At 39.5% G+C, this 22937-nt stretch overlaps 1 protein-coding gene and 1 pseudogene across 3 annotated transcripts in view; one reads left to right on the forward strand and one right to left on the reverse strand.

The window, feature by feature from the left end:
- SAMD8 (sterile alpha motif domain containing 8) overlaps nt 1–22394 on the reverse strand; it is a 63206-nt gene extending 40812 nt beyond the window's left edge. Inside the window, exon 1 of one of the 2 annotated variants that reach the window (XM_079793050.1) lies at nt 22194–22394. In XM_079793050.1, coding sequence (XP_079649176.1) covers nt 22194–22367 — 174 coding nt within the window. In that variant the 5' untranslated portion in view covers nt 22368–22394. Of the gene's footprint in view, nt 1–13020; nt 13138–22193 lie in introns of those variants that run through there. The other variant, XM_079793052.1, reaches the window with a different exon arrangement.
- LOC307112403 (non-histone chromosomal protein HMG-17-like) lies at nt 8795–10785 on the forward strand (annotated as a pseudogene). Its single transcript has one exon. The product of its transcript is annotated as a non-histone chromosomal protein HMG-17-like (transcript).
- Nucleotides 22395–22937: the final 543 nt, after the last annotated feature.

Raw genomic sequence — 22937 nt, forward strand, 5'->3', positions numbered from 1 at the left:
AGATGATGTGTTCTTAGACTAATAGTTTCATGCTGGCCTTCTAACACTCTAATAATACCTTTGCAGACTATGGCAAAGTAGCACTCCTAGAATAGCTTGTCTCTTGCAAGTGAACCCTGATTGAATATACCAGTATAGGCCCTTTAAGTTGCCGTCTTTCAAAGTCAGTAAAGTACCCAAAGTAAAGGCTTCAAGCTCTCTCATAAAGTCCACATTCTGGTTCCATTCTAAGTAAGGCAAAGTAACTTGATGATGTTTCCTTGAATTTCCTGGGAAATTGATTAAGCATACTATGTTTTTTATCCTCTGTTCTAATTAAATATATATGTTCTTGGATTACCTTTAGAATGAGTGACATGTTCTATTTCAATAAGTCATACAACTATTTTTTCTCAACCAAGCACACTGTGTCAGTGGAAAAAGGTTTTGTAAAATGTCCCATCAATAATGTAAACAAAACAAAGGATATTATCTGGCCATTGCATCTATTAAGTAGGTTCAACAATAACAAGTATTACGAAAGTAGACTAATACCACACTACAAATGAAAAAAAAGCAGGTGTGGGTGGAGGGGAGGAAAATAAGAATAGAAAAGTATCGCCCTAACTGGTTTGGCTCAGTGGATAGAGTGTCAGCCTGCGGACTGAAGGGTCCCAGGTTCAATTCCAGTCAGGGGCACATGCCCAGGTTGCGGGCTCAATCCCCAGTAGGGGGCGTGCAGGAGGCAGCTGATCAATGATTCTCATCACTGATGTTTCTATTTCTCTCTCCCTCTCCCTTCCTCTCTGAAAACAATAAAAATATATTTTAAAAAAGAAAAAGAAAAAACAATGTATCTAGCACATAAGGCAGCATGAGAGCTTAGTGGGTTTTTGTTAGGTTATTTTGTTTTATTTTTAGAGAAGATAGTAGGGATTACTAAGAAGATCACTAAGGCCTATAGGATTAGCACATAATAAGTTTTCAACAACCATTATTAAATGAATGTGCAAAAAAGAAGTAGCAACCAAAATAATTTAATATCTCAGTTTCCCAATCCCCTCCCAAACAGAATCATTAAACAAAACAGGAGGCTATAAAAAAGAACAGAATCTTACCATCTGTGACAGAGGGTAATGTGTTAAGTGAAAAAGTCAGAGGGAGACAAATACCATATGACTTCACTTATATGTAGAATCTGAAGAACAAAATAAATGAACAAACAAAATAGAAATAGACTCATAGATACAGAGAATAGATTGATGGTTGCCAGAAAGGGGGGGAAAGGGTTAGGAGGCTGGGCGAAAAAGGTGAAAGGATTAAGAAGTACAAGTTAGTAGTCACAAATAGTCATGGGGATGTAAAGTACAGAATAGGAAATATAGTGGGTACTTGAAATATGGAGCCACTTTGCAAAGCACATGATTGTCTAACTACTATGCTGTATACTTGAAACTAATACAAAATAATATTAAATGTAAACTGTAATTAAAAAGTAAGATTAAAAAAAAAAAAGAACAGGAGATGCAAGATGGCAGCAGAGGTAAAAGTTTCACTCACCTCCTCCCAGGATGAAATTGAAATGATAACTAAATTATAGAATAATGAACCTGAATAACCAACTAAAGAATAGCTGAACTGAAGTCTTACAACTAAGTATATACACTAAGTGGCCAGATTATTATGCCACTCAGTGTGTGTGTGTGTGTGTGTGTGTGTGTGTGTGTGTGTGTGTGTAATAGGCCCAGTGCATGAATTGGTGCATGGGTGGGTTCCGGCCAGCCTGGCCAGGGGGAGGTGACATGGGCAGTTGGCTGGCCTGCCTCCTGGTCAAACTCCTGGTCGAGGGGGCAATTTGCATATTAGCTTTTTATTATATAGGATATACATTGAGTGGCCAGATTATTATGCATTCAGAGATCATAATAATCTGGCCACTCAGTGTATACAGAAGAAGCCATAGTGAGACTGGTAGGAAGGGCAGAGATGCAAAAAGGGCTGATCCTACACCCATGCACAGTAGTTGAGAATCAGGAGGGATATCTCAGTTGCAAAGGTCCTTGAAGCAAGGGGTCTCAATCCCACACTGGATGCCCCAGCCTAGAATACCAGTGCCAGAAAGAGGAGCCTATATAACATCTGGTTGTGAAAATCAGGGGGGATACTATCTGTCAGAGTGAGATGGGAGACTACTAAAAATCCAGGCACCCTTTTAAAGAGCCAGTGTACAAACTCTTTTTTTTTTTTTTAAGATTTTTTTTTTGGAATATATTTCTTTATTGATTTCAGAGAGAAAGGGAGAAGGAGAGAGCGATAGAAACATCAATGATGAGAGTGAATCATTGATGGTCTGCCTGCTGCACACCCCCCACTGGGGATCAAGCCCGCAATCCAGGCATGTGCCCTCGACTGGAATCGAACCTGGGTCCCTTCGGTCCGCAGGCTGACGCTCTATCCACTGAGCCAAGCCGGCTAGGGCTACAAACTCTTATTCACAGACACTCACCCTGGCTTCCAGCAGAGGGATGGTGGCTCAGAGCGGACAGGAGTCATACAGAGAGAAAGTGAGTAAGGTGGCTTTGGGAAGAGGCATAGGGGGACATGCGCCACTATCCCTGTGCTGAGTCCCTCTCCCACCTTACCCACAAATGCCAGATGCCACCTTTTCTGGGGTCGAGCACTCCACTCCAATAGGCATCAGTCCATGGGCATACACTAGACCCACCCTCCAGACTCCCAGTGGCCCCACCTCTCAAAGTTCACAACCTGGGGAGGAATAAGCTGGCTGGGTCCAATCTCGGCTTGCTGCAGTCTTTCTTGGAAGGCTTTTGAGAAGGTCTGGGCTGACTCAGGAGATGTTAGAGACACGCAGGTAGAGACTGAATTGTGTGACTTTTGGGCGAGGGCCATTTTTGTTCCACGTGCTCCAACCACTGCCACTGGTTCTGTGGAAAGCCCTTCTTCCACATGTCAAATCTTAATCTGTTTTAACCTGATGGACTCTACTGGCCCCACCCTAACAGCTCCCTAGAACCCCACCCCACCCCAAAGGTCCACAGGCCCCAGGTGGGTGGTAGCTGGCCATGGTATAACCTGAGACTTTTGCTGAGTGGCCTCAAACTCAGCACTGATGTAGAGTTTGAACCTATATCAATCTGGTGACCACCACTCGCCCCTATCTGGTGACTCACTCAGAACACCTCATATATCTCACATTCACTAGAGACTCATTCAGAGGCTGAGCCTAACAGGCAGCTGGCAGGTAGAGGTGGATCTTGGGGAGCCTTGGGCCCTTTGCTGTCCTGACCCAGGTTCAGTACAGGGGAAGCTGAAATTTGGTACATAGGTTGGCCCCTCCCATGTACACCTAGACCCAGCAGAGGCAGCCACCAATAGTGGATCACTTTGTAGATCATAACACATAGCCCAGGGTCAGTCACAGGCAACATCTGACATTGATCTGCACCAGAGTCCTTCCCAAGAGGCCACAGAACCAATATACCCCATGGCTGGCTTCAGATTGCATCAGAGCATGACCCAATTAACTCCACAAGCCAAACATCCAAGGGAGATCTTGGCAGGCACAAGAACCTCCTGGGGTGAATTCCACTTCATGGGGTCAGCAACACGAACACTGGTTGGGGTCAATCCTCACAGTCAGCTAGCCTAAGGGTCAACCCACCCATGGACAGTCCAACAACAATTAAGACTAAACTACAGTAGGAGGACTCACATAACTCACAAAAGGAACGTTCCTGGTACACCAAGTTCAGGTGACTGGGGAGACTGCATCACTAAGCCCCACAGGCTACCTACTACATAAGGCCACCCCATCAAGACAGGGATAGCAGATCTACCTAATATACAGAAACAAATACAGAGAGACAGCCAAAATGAGGAGACAAAGAAACATGCCCCAAATGAAACAGGAGAAATCCCCAGAAAAAGAATTAAATAAAATGGAGGAAAGCAAAGTAACAGATACAGAATTCAAAACAATGGTGATAAGGATATTCAAGGAACTTAAGGGAAGAATAAATGAACCCCTTGTAAATATAAACAAAGAGATAGCAAACATCAAAAAGGACATAGAAAAACATAAAAAAGAACCAGTCAGAAATGAAGAATACAATATCTGAAATGAAGAATACCCTAGAAAGAATCAATAGCAGATTAGATGAAGTGGAGAACCAAATCAGCAATTTGGAAGACAAAGTAGCAAAAAACACCCAATTGAAACAGCAAAAAGAAATTAAAAATGAACCCAGCTGGTGTGGTTCAGCAGTTGAGTGTTGACCCATGAACCAAGAGGTCACTGGTTTGATTCCCGGTCAGGGCACATGCCCAGGTTGTGGGCTCAGTCCTCAGTGTGGGGCATGCATGCAGGAGGCGGCCAATCAATGATGTTTCTCTCTCATTGATATTTCTAGCTCTTTATCCCTCTTCCTTTCTCTCTCTCTAAAAATAAATAAAGGGAAAAAAATTTTAAATGAGTATAGTTTAAGGAACCTCTGGGACAACATGAAAGCTAACAACATTCATACCATAGGGGTACCAGAAAAAGAAGAGAAAGGGATTGAGAACCTATTTAAAGAAATAATGACTAAAAATTTTCTACCGTGGCAAAGGAAATAGACATACAAGTCCAGAAAGTGCAGAATCCCAAACAAGATGAACCCAAAGAAGCCCACAACAAGACACATCATCATTAAAATGGCAAAGATTAAAGACAGAGAAAGAATCTTAAAAGCAGCAAGATAAAGATAGTTAGTTACCTACAAGGGAGCTCCAATCAAACTGTCAGCTGATTTCTCAACAGAAACATTCAGGCCAGAAGGTATTGGCACAAAATATTCAAAGTGATGAAAAGCAAGGACCTGTAACCAAAATTAACCTACTCAGACAGGCTATCATTTAGAATTGAAGGAGAGATAAAAAGCTTCCCAGATAAGAAAAAGCTAAAGGTGTTCATTACCACCCAACCAGTATTACAAGAAATGTTAAAGGAGCTTGTTTAAGAAAAAGAAGGAAAAAAAAAGATAAAAAATATAAATATTAAAATGGCAATAACTACTTAACATATCAATCATTACTTTAGATGTAAAGGGATAAAATGCTCCAATCAAAAGACATAGGGTGGCTAAATGGATAAGAAAACAAGACCTGTATATATGCTGCCTATAAAAGACCCATTTTAGAACTCTTAGCACTCGAAACAGCATGGATGGGCCTGGAGAGCATTATGCTAAGCGAAATAAGCCAGTCAGAGAAAGATAAACATCACATGATCTCACTCATTTGTGGACTATAATGAACATTATAAAATGATAAACAAAAATAGATACAGAGACAAAGAAGCATCGAACAAACTGTCAAACTTCAGTGGGAAGGCAGGGGAGGGGTTAGGGGTGGGGGTAAGAGATCAACCAAAGGACTTGTATGCATGCATATAAGCATAACCAATGGACACAGACACTAGGGGGGGTGAGGGTGGCTGGGGAGAGCTCAGTGGGGGGGGGGGGGAAAGGAGACATATGTAATACTATATGTAATACTTTAAACAATAAAATAAAACCAAAACAAAAAAGACCCATTTCAGATCGAAAGACACACAGACTGAAAGTAAAGGGATGGAAAAGATATTTCATGCAAATGGAAAAAAAAAAAAAGCTGGGGTAGTAATATTTTTATCAAACAAAATAGACTTTAAAACAAAGTTAACAAGAGAAAAGGAAGGACCCAGCAATTCCATTTCTAGGCATTTATTCAAAGAAACCCAAAACACTAATTTGAAAAGACATGTGAATCCTTATGTTCACTGCAGCATTATTTACAACTAGAGGCCTAATGCACAAAATTCGTGCAAGGGGCTTGGCCCTCATCAGCACCGGCTTCGTCCGGAAGGATTTCTGGCTGTCCAGTCAAATTAGCATATTACGCTTTTATTATTATAGATAGCCAAGATATGGAAGCAACCTACGTGTCCATGGATAGATGAATAGATAAAGATGTGGTACATATATACAATAGAGTATTACTTAGCCAGAAAAACAAGAGCAAAACCTTGCAACTTGTGACAACATGGATGGACCTAGAGCGTATTAGGCTAAGTGAAATAAGTCAGACAGAGAAAGACAAATTACCATATGATTTCACTTATATGTAGCATCTAAAAAATAAAATAAATGAACAAACAAAACAGAAATAAACTCATAGATAGAGAACAAACTGATGGCTACCAGGTAGGATGAGGATTAGGGGACTGGGTGAAAAGATGAAGGGATTAAGAAGTACAAATTGGAAGTTATAAAATAGATACAAGGATGTAAAGTATAGCATAGGGCAGTGATGGTGAACCTATGACACGTGTGTCAGCACTGACACGCGTAGCCATTTCTGATGACACGGAAATGGCTATATGATGACATTAGCGGCCGCATGCCAAGGATGAAACATTTGCTGCTCCTGAGAATGAAACATTTGCGAAATAATGTTTTTTCCTCAAAGTGACACACTACCCGAGTTATGCTCAGTTTTTTGGCGAAGTTTGACACACCAAGCTCAAAAGGTTGCCCATCACTGGCATAGGGAATATATGCAATAATATTGTAACTACTATGTATGCTGTTGGAGGTACTAGACTTATTGGGGGGATCATTTCTTCTTTTTTTGTTAATCCTCACACAAGAATATTTTTTCCAATGAGATAAACACAGATGTGTGAGAGATACATTGATTGGTTGCCTCCTATATGCACCCCAATCAGGGCTGGGATCAAACCTGCAACCCAGGTATGTGTCCTTGACAGGGAATCAAACCCGCAACCCTTTGGTCCATGGGCTGAGGCTCTAGCCACTAAGCAAAATCAGCCAGGGAAGGATCACTTCTTAAGTTATATAAATGTCTAACCACTATGCTGTACACCTGAAGTTAATATAATATTGAATGTTAACTGTAATTAAAATTTTAAATATATTTTTATTATAATACTAGTGGCCTGGTGCATGAAATTCGTGCACGGGGGGAGGGGAGGGGGGAGAGGTTGTCCCTCAGCCCGGCCTGCACCCTCTGCAATCTGGGACCCCTCGGGGGATGTCCGACTGCCGGTTTAGGCCCGATCCGCAATCCAGAACTACTGGCTCCTAACTGCTCACCTGCCTGCCTACTTGATCACCCCTAACCACTCTGCCTGCCAGCCTACTCGCCCCCAACTACCCCCCCCACTGGTCTTCTTGCCCCCAACTGCCCCCCCTTGCCAGCCTGATCACTCCCAACTGCCCCCCACTGCTGGCCTGCTTGCCCCTAACTGCTCCCCCTGCCGGCCTGATCACCCTCAACTGCCCTCCCCTCCTGGCCTGATCACCCCTAACCACCTCTGCCTCAGCCCCGCCACCATGGCTTTGTTCAGAAGGACATCCGGAAGGTCTCCTGGAAGGTCTCCCAGTCTAATTAGCATATTACCCTTTTATTAGTATAGATTGAATATCAACTGTAACTAAAATTTAAAAAGTTTTAAAAATATTTTTTATTGATTTTAGAGAGAGAGGAAGGGAGAGGGAGAGAAAAAAATATTGATAAGAAAAACATCAATTGGCTGCCTCCTGTATGTCCCCTACTGGGGATCGAGCGAGCCTGCAACCCAGGCATATGCTCTGACTGGTAATCAAACCATAGACCACTTGGTGCATGGGATGACACTCAACCAACAGAGCCACACTGGCTGGGGCAAAAAAAAAAAAAAATAATAATAAAAAAAAAATTTAAATATATTTTATTGATTTTTTAGAGGAAGGGAGAGGGATAGAGAGGTAGAAACATCAACGAGAGAGAAACATCAATTAGCTGCCTCTTGCAAACCTCCTACTGGGGATGTGCCCGCAACCAAGGTACATGCCCTTGACCAGAATTGAACCTGGGACCTTTCAGTCCGCAGGCCAATGCTCTAGCCACTGAGCCAAACCGGTTAGGGTGCAAAACAAAATTTTAAAGTTCCATAAACAAATCTATTAAGAGGACTGATATAGGATTGCCAACAAGGGTCAAATAGAAACATTAAAACAAGAATAAATTTGCAACTAATTTAAAAAAAATAAATATAGACTTAAGAAATGTTAAATTGTCATTTTAATTTGTTCATGAAGACAAAATAAAGGGTATATCAGGTAGGAAGAGATAACTGCACTAAATAGGAAAGTATATTCAACCAGTACTAATAAGTTTGTTATCATATTCTTCAAAGGAAAAAGACAAGAGTACATACTCTTCCTTGGTGTGAACTAGTTAATCCTTTCCAAACTAAAACATTCCAGGAGGACTTGTTTAACTTTTGTATGATAAGCACAATGAGGTGACAAGGATAATCAGCTATCTAATCAATACCTCCAGGTGTAGGAATACAGGGAACAGGATGTGCAGGTATAAGATATTTGATGTCTGCAGAGTGCTGTTCCTTTAAAATAACAGATATCCTAACTCACACACTCCTTAAATTCTGAACTATGCATTTTCAGGAAATAATAACAGGTAATAATTAGATTAGCTAACACTTAAGTGCCAGGAACTATTCTATGTATTTTACTTGTATGCTCAAATAATCTTACAACAACCATATAAAGTAGGTACTATTATCTTCCTCATTTTACAGATGAGATAACTGAAATAGATGGGTTAAGTAACCTGCCCAAGATGAACTTGTCCTAGTAACTAGTACAGACAAGTTTTCAACCCAGGCAATCTCATTTCAAAGTCCATGTTATCCACTACACCACACCACCTCACATGAGCTAAGTACTCTTGTACTTCGTAGGGGATGACTCTCACAAATATTACATATTTTCTAGTTATCAGCAAAGGAATTTATCAGCAAACAGTCTTCAATTATATTAAAGATTACATCAGTGAAGCTGCCTATTAATGAAGGCTTTCTGAATCATAGGTTTGCACTGTTCAGCCTCAAACATTTACTGTCTGCTATATGCAGATGTCAGACACTAAGGCATTCCCCAGTGACAGTCTTAAGATGCCCTCAGGTTACATTTATTTACTCATTAAATATTCATTGTGCACATAATATGAGTGATATTGCACTAGACAATGTGACATTTACTTAGTGAATCTGAAATATCCTACTCATAATGATTTTACAGTCTAGAAAGAGATATTAAAGAGATTCCCAAAAAAGTAAAAGAAATTATAGCTGTTAGTTCTTAGTATACATTAGCCTACTCAATCCTCAAAACAACACTAACAAAACTTTTGCTTTTGTAACTTGTTAAAAAACAAACAAACTGGAAAGTTAAGGGAGTTGGAGAAAAGAGTTATTTCCAGTTGGTAAGATTAGAGAAGAGTGCTTGGAAATGACATTTGAGCTAAGTCTTAAAGGAGGGGTGAGACTGTGGACAAAGATAGAGATGTAAGAATAATTGTCAGGAGCAGTGTGAGGAGGCGAGAACAATCCCCGGACTGAGCTAAGCCCGCCCTGCCTTCCCGCCACCATCACCAGCATGCCCAAGAGAAAGGCTGAAGGGGACGCTAAAGGAGATAAAGCCAAAGTGAAGGACAAACCACAGAGAAGATCTGCCAGGTTATCAGCTAAACCTGTTCCTCCAAAGCCTAAAAAGGCCCCTGGCAAAGAAGGGAGAGAAGGTACAGAAAGGGAAAAAGGAGAAAGCTGATGCTGGCAAGGATAGGAATAACCCTGCATAAAATGGAGATGCCAAAACAGACCAGGCACAGAAAGCTGAAGGTGCTGGAGATGCCAAGTGAAGTGTGTGCATTTTTTATAACTGTGTATTTCTGGTGACTGTACAGTTTGAAATACTATGTTTTATCAAGTTTTATAAAAAGGCAGAATTTTGTTTTACTTTTTTTTTTTTAAAACACTTCATTGTTTATTGGGAAGGACATATAGCACTAATAGAATGTCTCCAAAGTTGGACTGACATGGGGGGAAATACCTTTCCCTTCTAATTTTGAGAAACTTCCTCTTGGTTCCTGGGAGGAGGGATCTCTTGATGTTGACACCCATTAGCCACCTTGGCACAAACACCTTGTCATGTGGGAAAACTAAAATTCGTTTTTATGTCCTTTCCTCCCTCTCCACTTTAAGCATAGACTTTGACTCTCTTAAGCCCAGAGACCTTTTAAGACCTGACCCCCCAAAATTGGTTTCCAGTATGTTGGACAATCTGGATTTCCCAGTGTCACCACTGAGATGGCATCCTTCAAAAGAGCAGCAATTCCTTTGTAGATTGTAGATCTACAGATGGATTTTCTCTGCCATTTTCATTTCATTTCCTGAAAGTCAGGGTTGGCTTGTGAAAAGTTGTTAAACAACATGCTTAATGTGAAATGTCAACCCTCACTCTAAACTTTCTCTGTTCAGAGTATCAGAGGAAGATTTCATTGGGTTTTATAGTGGCTTTCTGATTTTGGTAGTTCATTGAAGAAAGGAGTTTGAAAGTTGTTATATACTGTTAACAACTGTCTGCCCATGTCCTGCCTGAAATACCATGATTGTTTATGAAAAGTATCTCTAATAAAGCTGGATACAGCTTTTGGCTTGGGAAAAAAAACCAAAACAAACAAGCAAAAAAAAAAAGAATAATTATCAGAAGAGTGTACAACAGGTAGTGAAGCTTGGTGCTAGAATGAAAAGTAATGACAGAATGAATGAAACAGCTTCCAAAAAGGAGAGACACAGGTTGAAGGAAATACTACAGCAGATGAAAAGATGCTACTGTTTACACTCATAAACTTTCTGACAGGTACATTTAAAAAAAAAAAAAGCATTATGTGGACATCTGCTTGTTGGGAAAAGGAGTAAAACTATTTTCCCTGTTACTCCCTGGCCATTATGTATAAAACAAACATAAGATGACTGAAAGGTGAAAACAGAAAGGCAGTGTAGAGAGGCACTTTGAAACAGGAATTAAAAAACACAATGGTGAATTATCTGGGTGTTTTGTTTGTTTATTTTGCCACAAATATCACAGAGTGGATACTGGAAAAGTCAGAAATCTGGAAATGCCAATGGGTGCAGACAAAGATTCCCAAGAAAAGCCTTGTTTTCTCCAGCCAAAGGACCAGGCTGAGGTGATATCAGAGAAGGCCGAGTAGAGAGTCAGAACTAACACCACTACCCCCTGGTGTCCAGGGGTAAGGAGGCCAAGCACAAACCCCCATCATCCCACTCCTCCCATCAAGGGGATAATAATGAGGTTCCTCCACCGCCTCATTCAGCCACCAGACTGGAAAACCTGAACCTCTTACCTGGCGCTAAGGAAGTAGCACTTGTAGAAAACTACAATATGAGCGACTAATATCCTCCATGAATACAGATGAAAAAATTCTTAACAAAATATTAGCAAATAGAATTCAGCAATATATAAATATGTATTTATGTATATATACACCATGAGTAAGTGGACTTTATTCCAGGGTTTCTAGGCTGGTTCAATATTAAAAAATCAAACAATGTAATCCACCATGTTAACCAGCTATAAAAGAAAAAGCACAAGATTATATCAGTTCATTCAGGAAAGGAACCTGGCAAAAATATGTATCAAGAACACCCATTCATGATTAAAAAAAACTTTCAGAAAAATAGAAATAGAGGGGAAATTCTCAATTTGGTAAAGAACATGTATTAAAACCTACAGCTAACATCATATTTAACGGTGAAAGCTGAATACTTTCCCCTAAGGATGAGGAAAGGCAAAGATGTCTACTCTTTATATTGCTATTAAACACAGTACTCAAGTTCTAGCCAGCACAATAAGGTAAGGAAGGAAATAAAAAAGGGTACATATTGGAAATGAAGAAATAAAAATATTCCTATTTGCAGGTGATATGACAGTCTATTTAGAAAAATCCAAGGAACCTACAAAAAGGAAACCCAAAACATCCTAGAACGAATAAGTGAATTAGTAAGGTTGTAGGATACAAGAACAACATACAAAATTCAATTGTATTTCTGTATGTTAGAAATGAACACATGGATAAAGAAGTTTAATTATAATAAATACCACTTATAATCACTAAAAAGGAGAAATACTTAAATCTAAAAACATGTATAGGATCTATATATTGAACATTCTGATGAAATAAATCAAAGAAGCCCTAAATAAATGGAGATATTCCACATTCGTGAGTTAGCCGACTCAACATAATAAAGATGTTAATTCTCCTCGAATTGATATATAATTTAACACAATTCCTATGAAAATACTAGCGATCTAGACAAGATTATCCTAAATTTATGTGGAAAGGTAAAGAAACTTGAATAGCTAAATAAATTCTGAACAAGCATATAGTGGAGGAAATAACTCTACACAATTTCAAAACTTATTATGTGGCTAAGCAATCAAGACTATATGATACTGGTAGAAGAACAGACACACTGATTAACTGAACAGACAGGACTAGCCTTGCACAAGTATGGCCAACTGATTTTTGACAAAGTTACAAAAACAATTCAATGGTGGGTAGTTGAAAAACAGTACTAGAGCAAATGGATATCCACGGGCCAAAAAAGAACCTTCACCAAATCTCACACCTTATGTAAAATTTCATTCAAAATGTATAATAAATTTAAATGTAAGGTAAAGTGTAGAACCACAAAACTTTTAGACAATAACATAGAAGAAAATCTTCCAGGACCTAGGGTGAAGAACTCCTAAACATGATACTCAAAAGCACAATCCAAAACAAAACAAAAAATGATAAATTAGACTTCAACAAAATTAAAACTTTAGCTATACAGAAGATCCTGTGAAGAGAAAGCAAAGACAAGTTACAGACTAGGAGAAAGTATCTGCAAACTACATACCTGAGAAACAACATATATCTAGAATATATTTTTAAAAACTCCCAAAACTCAACAGTGAAAAGCCAAAAATCCAATTAAGAAAATGGGCAAAAGACATGAAGAGGCATGCCACCAAAGATATATGAATGGCAGATACACACATGAAAAAAATGTTTCAACACCACATACTAGGGAAATGCGAATTAACACTATGCTGAAGTATCACTACTCACCTATTAGAACAGCTAAAATAAACTGTGACAATTTGAAATGGCAGCCAGGATGCAGAGAAACTGGATCTCTCACATGTTGCTGGTGGGAAAGTAAGATTGTACAGCCATGCTGGAAATAGTTTGAGTTTCTTAAAAAGAAAGAAAGAAAGAAACATGCACTTACCATACAACCTAGCAATTGTACTCCTGGGCATTTTATCCCGGAGAAATAAAAATTTATGTCCACACAAAAACCTCTACACAAATGTTCACAGCAGCATTACCTGTAATAGCGAAAAGGTGTAAAAAACCAAAATATCCCACAATATGTGAAGAGTTAAAAAAACTGTGGTACATCCACATCATGGAATACTACTCAGCAATAAAAATGAATAAACTATAGATACACACAATAATGTAGATTGGTCTCAAGGGCTTTCATGCTAAGTGAAAAAAGCCAATCTCAAAGGTCATATACAGTATGATTCCATTTATATAACATCCTCACAATAACAAATTATACAGATGGAAACAGGTTAGAGGTTGTTGTGGTAAGAGGTAGTATACGTTGGGAGGTGAGAGGGCCACAATAAAGGGGTAGACCAAGGAAGATGTTTATATTGATAGATTAATTCTATATCTTGATTGAGGCAATGGTTACACAAATCGTCTCAAGATAAAAGGACACACAACTAGACACACATTAAACAAATGTTAATTTCCTGGTCCTGATACTGTACTATAATTATGTAAGATGTAACCATTGTGGGAAACTGGGTAAAAGGTACATGGGATCTTTCTGTTCCATCTTTGTATCTATAATTATCTATCTATATATAAAAGCCTAATACACAAATTGTCCCCTCAGGAGTTCGACTAGGAGACTGGGAGTTCGATCGCTCACTATGATGTGTGCTAACCACCAGGTGGTGGTGCAGAATGAAGGAAGGCCCCGGCCGGCAGCCAGAAGGCCCTGATCAGCCCTGATCACCAGCCAGGCCTAGCGATGCTACCCATGCAGGAATTTTGTGCACCGGGCCTCTAGTTTCAAAATAATTGTGAAGAAAATCTTCAGGAGCTAGGGTGAAGAGCTCCTAAAAATAATACTCAAAAGCACAATCCAAAATAAACAAACCAAAAAAAAAAGATAAATTAGACTTCAACAAAATTAAAAACTTTTACTCTACAAAATTGTGAATCTATTTCATTTATCCCTTTTTTAAAATACACTGAGTGGCCAGAATATTATGATCTCTGAATGCATAATAATCTGGCCAATCAGAGTGTTTGTGTGTGTGTGTGTGTGTGTGTGTGTGTGTGTGTGTGTGTATTAGAGGCCCAGTGCATGAATTCGTGCATGGGTGGGGGGTCCACCTGGCTAGGGGTAGGGGACATGGGCAGTTGGCCAGCCTGCCTGCTGGTCGAACTCCTGGTTGAGGGGACAATTTGCATATTAGCCTTTTATTATTTAGGATATACACTGAGTGGCCAGATTATTATGTGTTCAGAAATCATAATAATCGGGCCACTCAGTGTATATTTTTATTGATTTCTAAGAGAGGAAGGGAGAGGGAGAGAGAATCACTGATTGGCTGACTCCTGCATACCCCCTACTGGGGATTAAGCCCCCAACCCGGCCATGTGCCCCAACAGGAAATTGAACCATGACCTCCTGGTTCATGGGTTGACACTGAACCATTGAGCAACACTGGCCAGGCCTCTAATTATTTCAAAATAAAAATTTTTTTAAGTTTTTTTTTTAAGGAGAAAAATGTCATAAAAATAGTATATGTACATATTTACAATAATAAAAGTATAATATGCTAATTAGACCGGGTGTCCTTCCAGATGACCTTCCAGCCGAAGCTGGGACTGCGAGGGAAGCCCGGGTCCCGGGTGCCAGAGGGAAGCCGGTGCCAGTAGCCAGGGGAAGGAAGGCCTACTCTTGCATGAATTTCGTGCATCAGGCCTCTAGTTTTTAAATAAAAAAATATAAAACTATTAAGTTACTCCTCTGGTGGACTCTTTCATTCTCTAAATTAAATATTTCTACAATGAGCATAAAATGCTTAATAATCAGAAGGAAATGGCCCTTTTGAGAAAATGAAAACAGTATTTTTCACTGCTTAAAGCACATCACGCTTAAATAGAGATGGGTAGAAAATTAAGAAATCAATTAAATTCAATTATTAACCTATGTATGAATATACATACTAAATAAAAGATAAGAAACAGTGAGGCAACTAACAAGACCAATAAATCCAAGAAAAGATCTGATTATAGATCCACTTCCCTCTCCCATAAACAGTGTGACTTTGGAAAATGACTTAACCTTTATACTTTGAGATGACAAACAAAAACTAATCAGAAACCTTATACGCGTCTCATTTTGTAATTTAGAATGACAGAATTCTGACAATGTTAGAATTGGAAGCAAACTGGAAGGATCAGGTACAATTCCTTAATTTAAACCTGAAGAAACTAAGGCTAAAGAGTTAAATAAATTTAATTTTAGTTAAATAGCTAGACAGCTATTCCACTACAGAATCTGATATAAAATCCAGAAAGCACAGTAGTTAAGAGTGCTGGCTCTGGAATCAAACTGCCGAGGTTCAAACTGTGGATTTATCAGTTACAGTTATGTGACCTTGCAGCAGTTACTTAACCTCACTGGGCCTCATTATTCTTGCCTGCAAAGAATACTACTTCCTATACCAGAGGCTTGTTGTAAATGTTATGTGGAATAATACATGTAATGCATTTATAATAATGCTTGGTAAATAGACTGCTCAGTAAATGTAAGCTAGTATTGCCATCATTATCAACTCCTCTTTCTGATAGTTGCCCTAAGCCTAAAATTAAATCATTAGGAGTGTCATCTGTCAACTAGTAGTTAAACCCACTCTTAATTCCGGAAATCTTTTGGTTAATAAAAAATAAATAGGAGCATTTGAAAACAAATTTTAAATCTTATAAACGTTTTGCTTAGGGTGGAATTAATTTTCAGCAAAACAACAATGTAATCAAGTAACATTAACTGAGAAACAGAATAGCAACACAATAGTGATTCCAGTTAACTAATGCAGAATTCTGCACATGAACACAAGTCTCTCATATAAAGACTTATTTAATATCAAATATAACTAAATAAAAGAATTTCAACAGGAGCATTTTTTAAAAGTATTCCATACACAATTGATTATTGTTAATACCTAAAAGTACTTTAAGAATTTGGGAAGAAATTGGGGTAATTTCCTAAAGCGACAGGATCCAGTAAGTGGAAAAACACAAACTATTCTAAGGGCTTGATTATATAAACACACAAGAGACCAATGGCTTCTAATTTATCATTAGGCAACCTTTAGAATACAGAGGATATATCAACAAAATGAAACCTTTACTCTCTTTGTATAAAGGTTTACAGAACCAATGTCCATGTTTAGATTGTGACTGTAGTGATTTAAATATGCTGGATTTTTCTTGTAGTTTCACCTGATGGTGTGTGTACATACACAAAACACTCTAAAGTTCTAGAGTATAGCTGTCTGAAACAATTTAAAAACCATATACTAACTTTAAAAACCATGCATTCAAATGCCCCTAAAGGAATTTAGAACTGATATAACTTGATTCACATATGAAAAATGTGCTGTTTTTGGAAGTTATTACTGATCTGGTATACAGTAAAGATTTTAAGTTTTTGTTTCTAAGTGACATATGAAACCTAAAGAATAATATTCATAATCCAAAGCCAGAAAAAGAGAGATTATTAATAATTATGCAAAGTCAGTGTCAATATATTCTCCTTGGGGCAATTACACATTATAGTTGCATTCACTCTAAAATAAGCTTAAAATTCACTTTTACCTAATAAAGCTTATTTAATATGTACACAATAGAGACAAATTGACTGTAACTTGTAGATCCACAAACTAGAGCATAAAAGTAATTTTTATGAAAGCAAAAAGCCTAAACTACAATGTAGGAGGATAAGATTTACTTTGGGCATTTAGCTCTACAGTTTGTAATATTTGGGTCTATCTAGCTTTTAAATCCCATTTTTAATATTTAATCCTAAATTAAAATATTTTCAGTGATCAAACAAAAACTATTCTTTTCTCTTGATCTTTATCAAAAATTGTTTACTTTTTCTTAGTAAGCACAGGGCATCTTTTCTAAAACACCTATGAAATCTGCTATAATTACAAAACAATTTCTAAGATTTTGAACCAATTCCTATCATCCATTTTTGACACTCCAGCAGTGATCTTTCTTGTTTTGTTGTGTCCCACTTCTGAACAGAATTTGGGACAGTACATTTGAATAAATCAAATAGCCTCCTCAGTTATATCATCATACTGCACCTTCGTTCTGGGACATTTTTTGCTGCCAGGACCATGCACTCAATATATTATAATTTTTTAAAAAGTTATCATGCATACCAATGAGCACAAACTTTTTCTGGCTCCAATCTGTCTTTAAGACTCCTGCTATCAGGTTGCCCTTAAGTCTATACCAGTCTAGAACTGTCTCAACTCAATGAATAAGAATCTAATAAACAACATTGTCCAGTTTACATCCTCAGTTATGCAAACACAACAATCAAAATTTAGTGGTAAATCTGATGAAGAGCTTGACCTGACTGCATGCCAGAGCATACCAGTAAAAAAGCCAAACATGTAAAATTATAATTCTTATTCTAATCACTAAAATAATATTTGGGCAGGCTAACAGTTTGACATATTGATTGGTAAAAATCATTCTTTTTAAATATGCTACACCCTCAAATCAAATCAACATAATGGAAAATGAGAAACTGGCTCAAGACTTCAAATTCCATTACAATATTGTGAAAATATATTGGATTTGGACCCGAAATTTAATATATGGTTTTGGCAGTCTTTGACTTTCATCCCAACAATTTATTGATGAAACTGACATCGATTTAATTTAGTCTTAAAGTTTCCAAACTAAAACCAATTATACAGCATTTCCAATAACTCTGTAATACAGTTTAACTTATAGGAAGACCCTAAGTTAGCATAGTTCTCACCTCCTACTAGAATTTCCTACCTAGAATTTTAAGAGAACAGAAAAAGGATCAAGATAATAGATAATAGACATATTACCACCTCTCTTGTCCTTTGCTATAATTCAAAAGCTTAACAAAAACCCAAATAAAAATTTAAGACAAATGCAAACATAGGTCATTGACTCCACAACACCTTTTTGAGATACATATCATAAAATACTATTCTATAATTAAACTAGAGGCCTGGTGCATGGATTCATGCACTGGTGGGATCCCTCTGCTTGACCTGAGCCTTCTTGCAATCTGGGAGCCCTCAGGGAATGCTGGACTGCTGGTTTTGGCCTGATCCCTGCAGGCCAGGCCAAGGGACCCCACCAGTGCATGAATCCCTGCACCAGGCCTCTAGTATATGCATATAAGATCTTTGATTAATCTCTTCCTGCCCTCCCTCCCCCGCTCCCCCCTTCCTTCTGAGATTCATCTGTCTGTTCCATGTTTCCATGCCTGTGGATTGAGTGTCTGCCCCCTGGTGGTCAGTGTGTGTCATAGCTACCGGCTGAATGGTCAGACGGTCGCTTAGGCTTTCATTCATATATATATATATATATATATATATATATATATATATACACAAACACACACACACTATGATGAAACTATATATTACAAACTGTAGAGCTAAATGCCCAAAGTAAATCATATATATATATATATACACACACACACACACACACACACACACACACACACACACACACTATGATGAAACTGTTATAACCAAGTTTTCCTAGTTTCTGCCATCCTATGCAAAAGCCAGGATAGACTCACTTCATGTTACATTCTGTACTGAAGTGATTACTGGGAGGGCTCAATGTGTGGTGAAGTAACACTATTTCAATATGGAAACATGAAGTCCAGGCTCAGCTTAAGATCCAGTGATGGTGCTGTGTGTAGGGAAGGAGGGAGTGCAGGAATATTCACACCACAGGTCTGTCACAAATCCATAGCCACATATTCAGATGGCAAATTAACCAGAGGCAGCATGTAAACACTGAATTGTTCCCTAAGTGTGCCTGGCCCATGCTCTCCTACTTTTAATTAACTTCTTGATTTCTCAAAGCCAAGAGAACCACAAGACCTAAAGTAAGAATGACTGTCATGATTACCTTTAGTCAAGTGGTTCTTTCTGTTTTTGCCCTAATATTATCCCTCAATGTGTTACATCATACCCTTAGAGAAAAAAACAAACAAAACTAGATTTCAAAAGTTTTCAAAACCACATGCAAGCAAAAATTACACAGATACTGCCGGCATTATTGGAAAAAATGCTCATATATGATTTTTAAAAACACAAAGATACAGCATTCTATAAATAAGAATACCTTATTTGTAAGCAAATACAAACACATGAGAGAAAAGTGAAAAAAAAATTAAGTTCCCCCAATCTGCAAAAATTAAAACATTTAATCTGGGCAGGATAGTGTAGTCCTTCCCTGTAACCTAAGTCCATGAAAAGAATTACACTCAGATCATATTGTATTTCCCCACTAATAACACAATCTTTAAAAAGAGCTTCATCAGTAATTTAGCAGTATACAGATTTGTATTCATATCTCATATAAGTCAGTTTGATGGACAAAAAGAATCAAAACTACAGAAGCTTTAAATTTAAAAAATGATTTCAACCTTCACTAACAATATACCATCATATAACAAATGAAGACAGGAACTTTCCATCCATAAGTCAATGTGAATGAGAATCTTTGCAGAATAAAATGAGTGCTACTGAAATCAAAACTGATTTTTCTAAATATGTCTGCATGTTCTGCCATCGCAGTCATGATGGCTTCTTCTGGAGTAATATACATTTTCTTGCCTTCGAGAAACTGCTAAGTGATTGTGAGAACTATCAAAGGGAAAAAATATCTATTAGGTATGCTGATATATTAATTGTACAACTCCAATTTATTTCTTTAATTTTGCAGTAACATTAAGATGTTACTTAATAGATGCTACCTAAATTTTTATATGCCAAGACCTATTCAGAACTAAGTTTGACAACAAGGTCTCTACAGGACCTCAGTGTGGTGAGGACAAGCTGAAACATAAACAAGAGAAATACTATGTAAACTTCTTCAACTCTATAGACCAGTTAAAGAAAAGAGAGTTAATCTTGTGACAACAGCTAAAAGCAAAGCTAACTGGCTTGGCTCAGTGGATAGTGTTGGCCTTCAGACTAAAGGGTCCTGGGTTCAATTCCGGTCAAGGGCATGTGCCTGGGTTGCCAGTTTGACACCCAGTAGGGGGCGTGCAGGAGGCAGCCGATCAATGATTCTCTCTCATCATTGATGTTTCTCTCTCTCTTCCTCTCCCTTCCTTTCTGAAATCAATAAAAATATATTAAAAATAAAAAATAAAAGCAAAGCTAAGAATTCATCTCTCCTTTGAGGAAATAATTACTAGTCTACTGAGCATTTGAAGATATGACATATATACATAAACTAACTTGAAAGCTTGTTGCAACTAGTAAATTTGAAGAATAAGCAGTTGATAAGCATTTAGAGTAGAAATAACTGATGAAAAGTTTGCTTTGAAATAGGCAACAACTTTGCAAAACTTATAATCAGATAAGAAGTTGTAAAAGTAAAACGTGAGACTTTGCTAAAGTCAAAGATTTCATAAAGTCATGTTATAATTTAACAATTACAAAAGGAAATTAACTTATTTATACTATAGTAAATATAAATATTATTATCATTATTTTTCTGTCACAATTATTATTTTGGTACTATTTCTTCTATAAAAAAACACCTATATGTACCCACCCACCTATACCCGTTCTGTTAACTGCAAATTACAAGCATCCTCTAATATTTTCCTAGATCACTATACTAAAAATATTATTCGTACAATAGCTCAAAATTGCATTAATATTGGTCCTGCAAATCTATCAAAAGTACCCCTCCAATTTTCAAAAGCAAACTCAAATCCTGGAGTTATGGGTAAAGGGAAGATCTGGTAGGCTCCTGGGCTGCAGTGATTTCACATATAGTTGTATGTACCCTTTTAACCCAGACACCTGCATTGACCATATTTTTACCCTGGGGTAAATACATGTGTCAACTCCAGCTGTCAAAGTGGCTCCGCTCAATACTGAGTACCTGTAAAACCTAAGTGTCCACATTTTTGTTTCAAGTTTAGTTTTTTTAATTTAAAGGCAATGCATTAAATCTTCTTAAGATCTAAACGTCTCTAGTATGTAATATAAACTTAAATTTTAAAAAGTACAAAGAAGAAAAGAAGCATACTGTTAGAAGAAATCCAAATGGTATCTATTTCCAGAATCACTCCTTTCACTATACTAGCAGTTTCCTAACATCACTTCCTTTTCACTATTTCCCCCAGTCCTTTCGGCAAATCAGTGTTTAACACCGGCCCTCCCGCCCCAGGTTTCAAAAGGATCCACTGTCCACAAAGCCCCATCACCCAAGCACACGACCCTAGTCATCGTCGAGGCTTTGAGAGACACTCGTGCAAGCGCCAAAGCCCTAAATTAGAACCCCAAGGGCTCCTTTTCTTTTTTAACTCCATTTCTCCTTTTCGGGCCCTTTGGGCCAGATGACTTCCCACCCAGAGACGTCCCCTTCCAGTCGAACCTACATGCTTCCCCTGATTGCCAGCACCCCACTTCGGCCAGCTGTCTCGCCAGTCCCCGCCGGTTCCGCCTGTCCGGCCACGCGGTCCTCGGCCCAGGTCCCGCTCCTCCGATCCCTCGCCCTCGCGGCCAAATCCCAGAGCATCTCTCCTCGGTCCCAAAGCCCGCGGGGCCCTCCCCTCTCCTCTCACCACCCCGCTCTCACACCCTCAAGCCCTGGCCTCTCAAGGCCACCTCTCCCTCCGCGCCCCACTCCCTCCGGCCCCTCAGCCTCTACTTGCCCCTCAGCGCCCGGCCATCGCCATCCCCCTCGGGCCCTCGGCTCACAACCTCCATTTCCCTCAGGTTCCATTCTAGAGCTCCTCTCCCGGCTCCTCAACCGCCTCCCGGGGCCCCTCCGGACCCCAGTCCTCGGCAGCCCCCGGCTTCACCGCTCGGACACCCCGATCGGCCTCGGCTGCAGGTGCCCCCAAACTCCCCCAACCTTCACCCTCAGCCGCCGCTCACCTCTGTGGTCCGAGTCGGGCTGCCCGGACCCACCTCCGAGTCGGCGTCCGAGCCGCCGTCGGAGTCCGGGGCCCTCCGAGCCTCGCCGGAGCGGAGCGCCCCGAGCGGCGGGGGCGGAGCCCGGGGAGGGGACCCGGAGTGGAGGCGAGAGCGGTGGCGGCTGCGCGCAGGCATTGCTCCTGCCCTGGTCTCCGGATCGGGCAACTGCTCTTAAACCAAACCGGAACTGCTTCAGGAGGCGGGGCCCCGCTGACGGGAGGCGGAGCCCCACGGGTGGGGGCGGGGCCAAAACCGGAAGAGGCGCGGGGCTCAAGATGCAAGCGAGGACCTCGGCCAGAAAACCCAGGAGCGCATGCGTCAGGCCCAAAGCGAGAAGATAAGGCCAAAGGAGATAAGGCTGGTTAAGATGGGGAGGGGCCCAGAGGATTGGTAAATGGGGTTTGAGGACAAGGGGAAATTACCCTAATTCGGGAGCCAGATCCTCTCCAAGAGCCAACTCCCGTTGATCCTTGTTACCATTTATTGCCCCTTTACTCTCCGACAGTCCCTATGCCAAATGCCATAGAAATATCTCACTTAATCCTTGTGCCAACTCTACACGGCCAAGAAACTTGTCTGAATTATTGCAGTTAATATGTGCCAAAGCCAGTATTCCTACTCATGCTCTTCTCACTCCACTATACTACCCTGCCCCGTGGGAACTCCCCAACCTATGCTTAGCACTGGCATCAACCAAGTCCAAAA

The sequence above is a fragment of the Cnephaeus nilssonii genome (genome assembly GCF_951640355.1).
Source record: "Cnephaeus nilssonii genome assembly, chromosome: 16".
NCBI lineage: Eukaryota > Metazoa > Chordata > Mammalia > Chiroptera > Vespertilionidae > Cnephaeus > Cnephaeus nilssonii.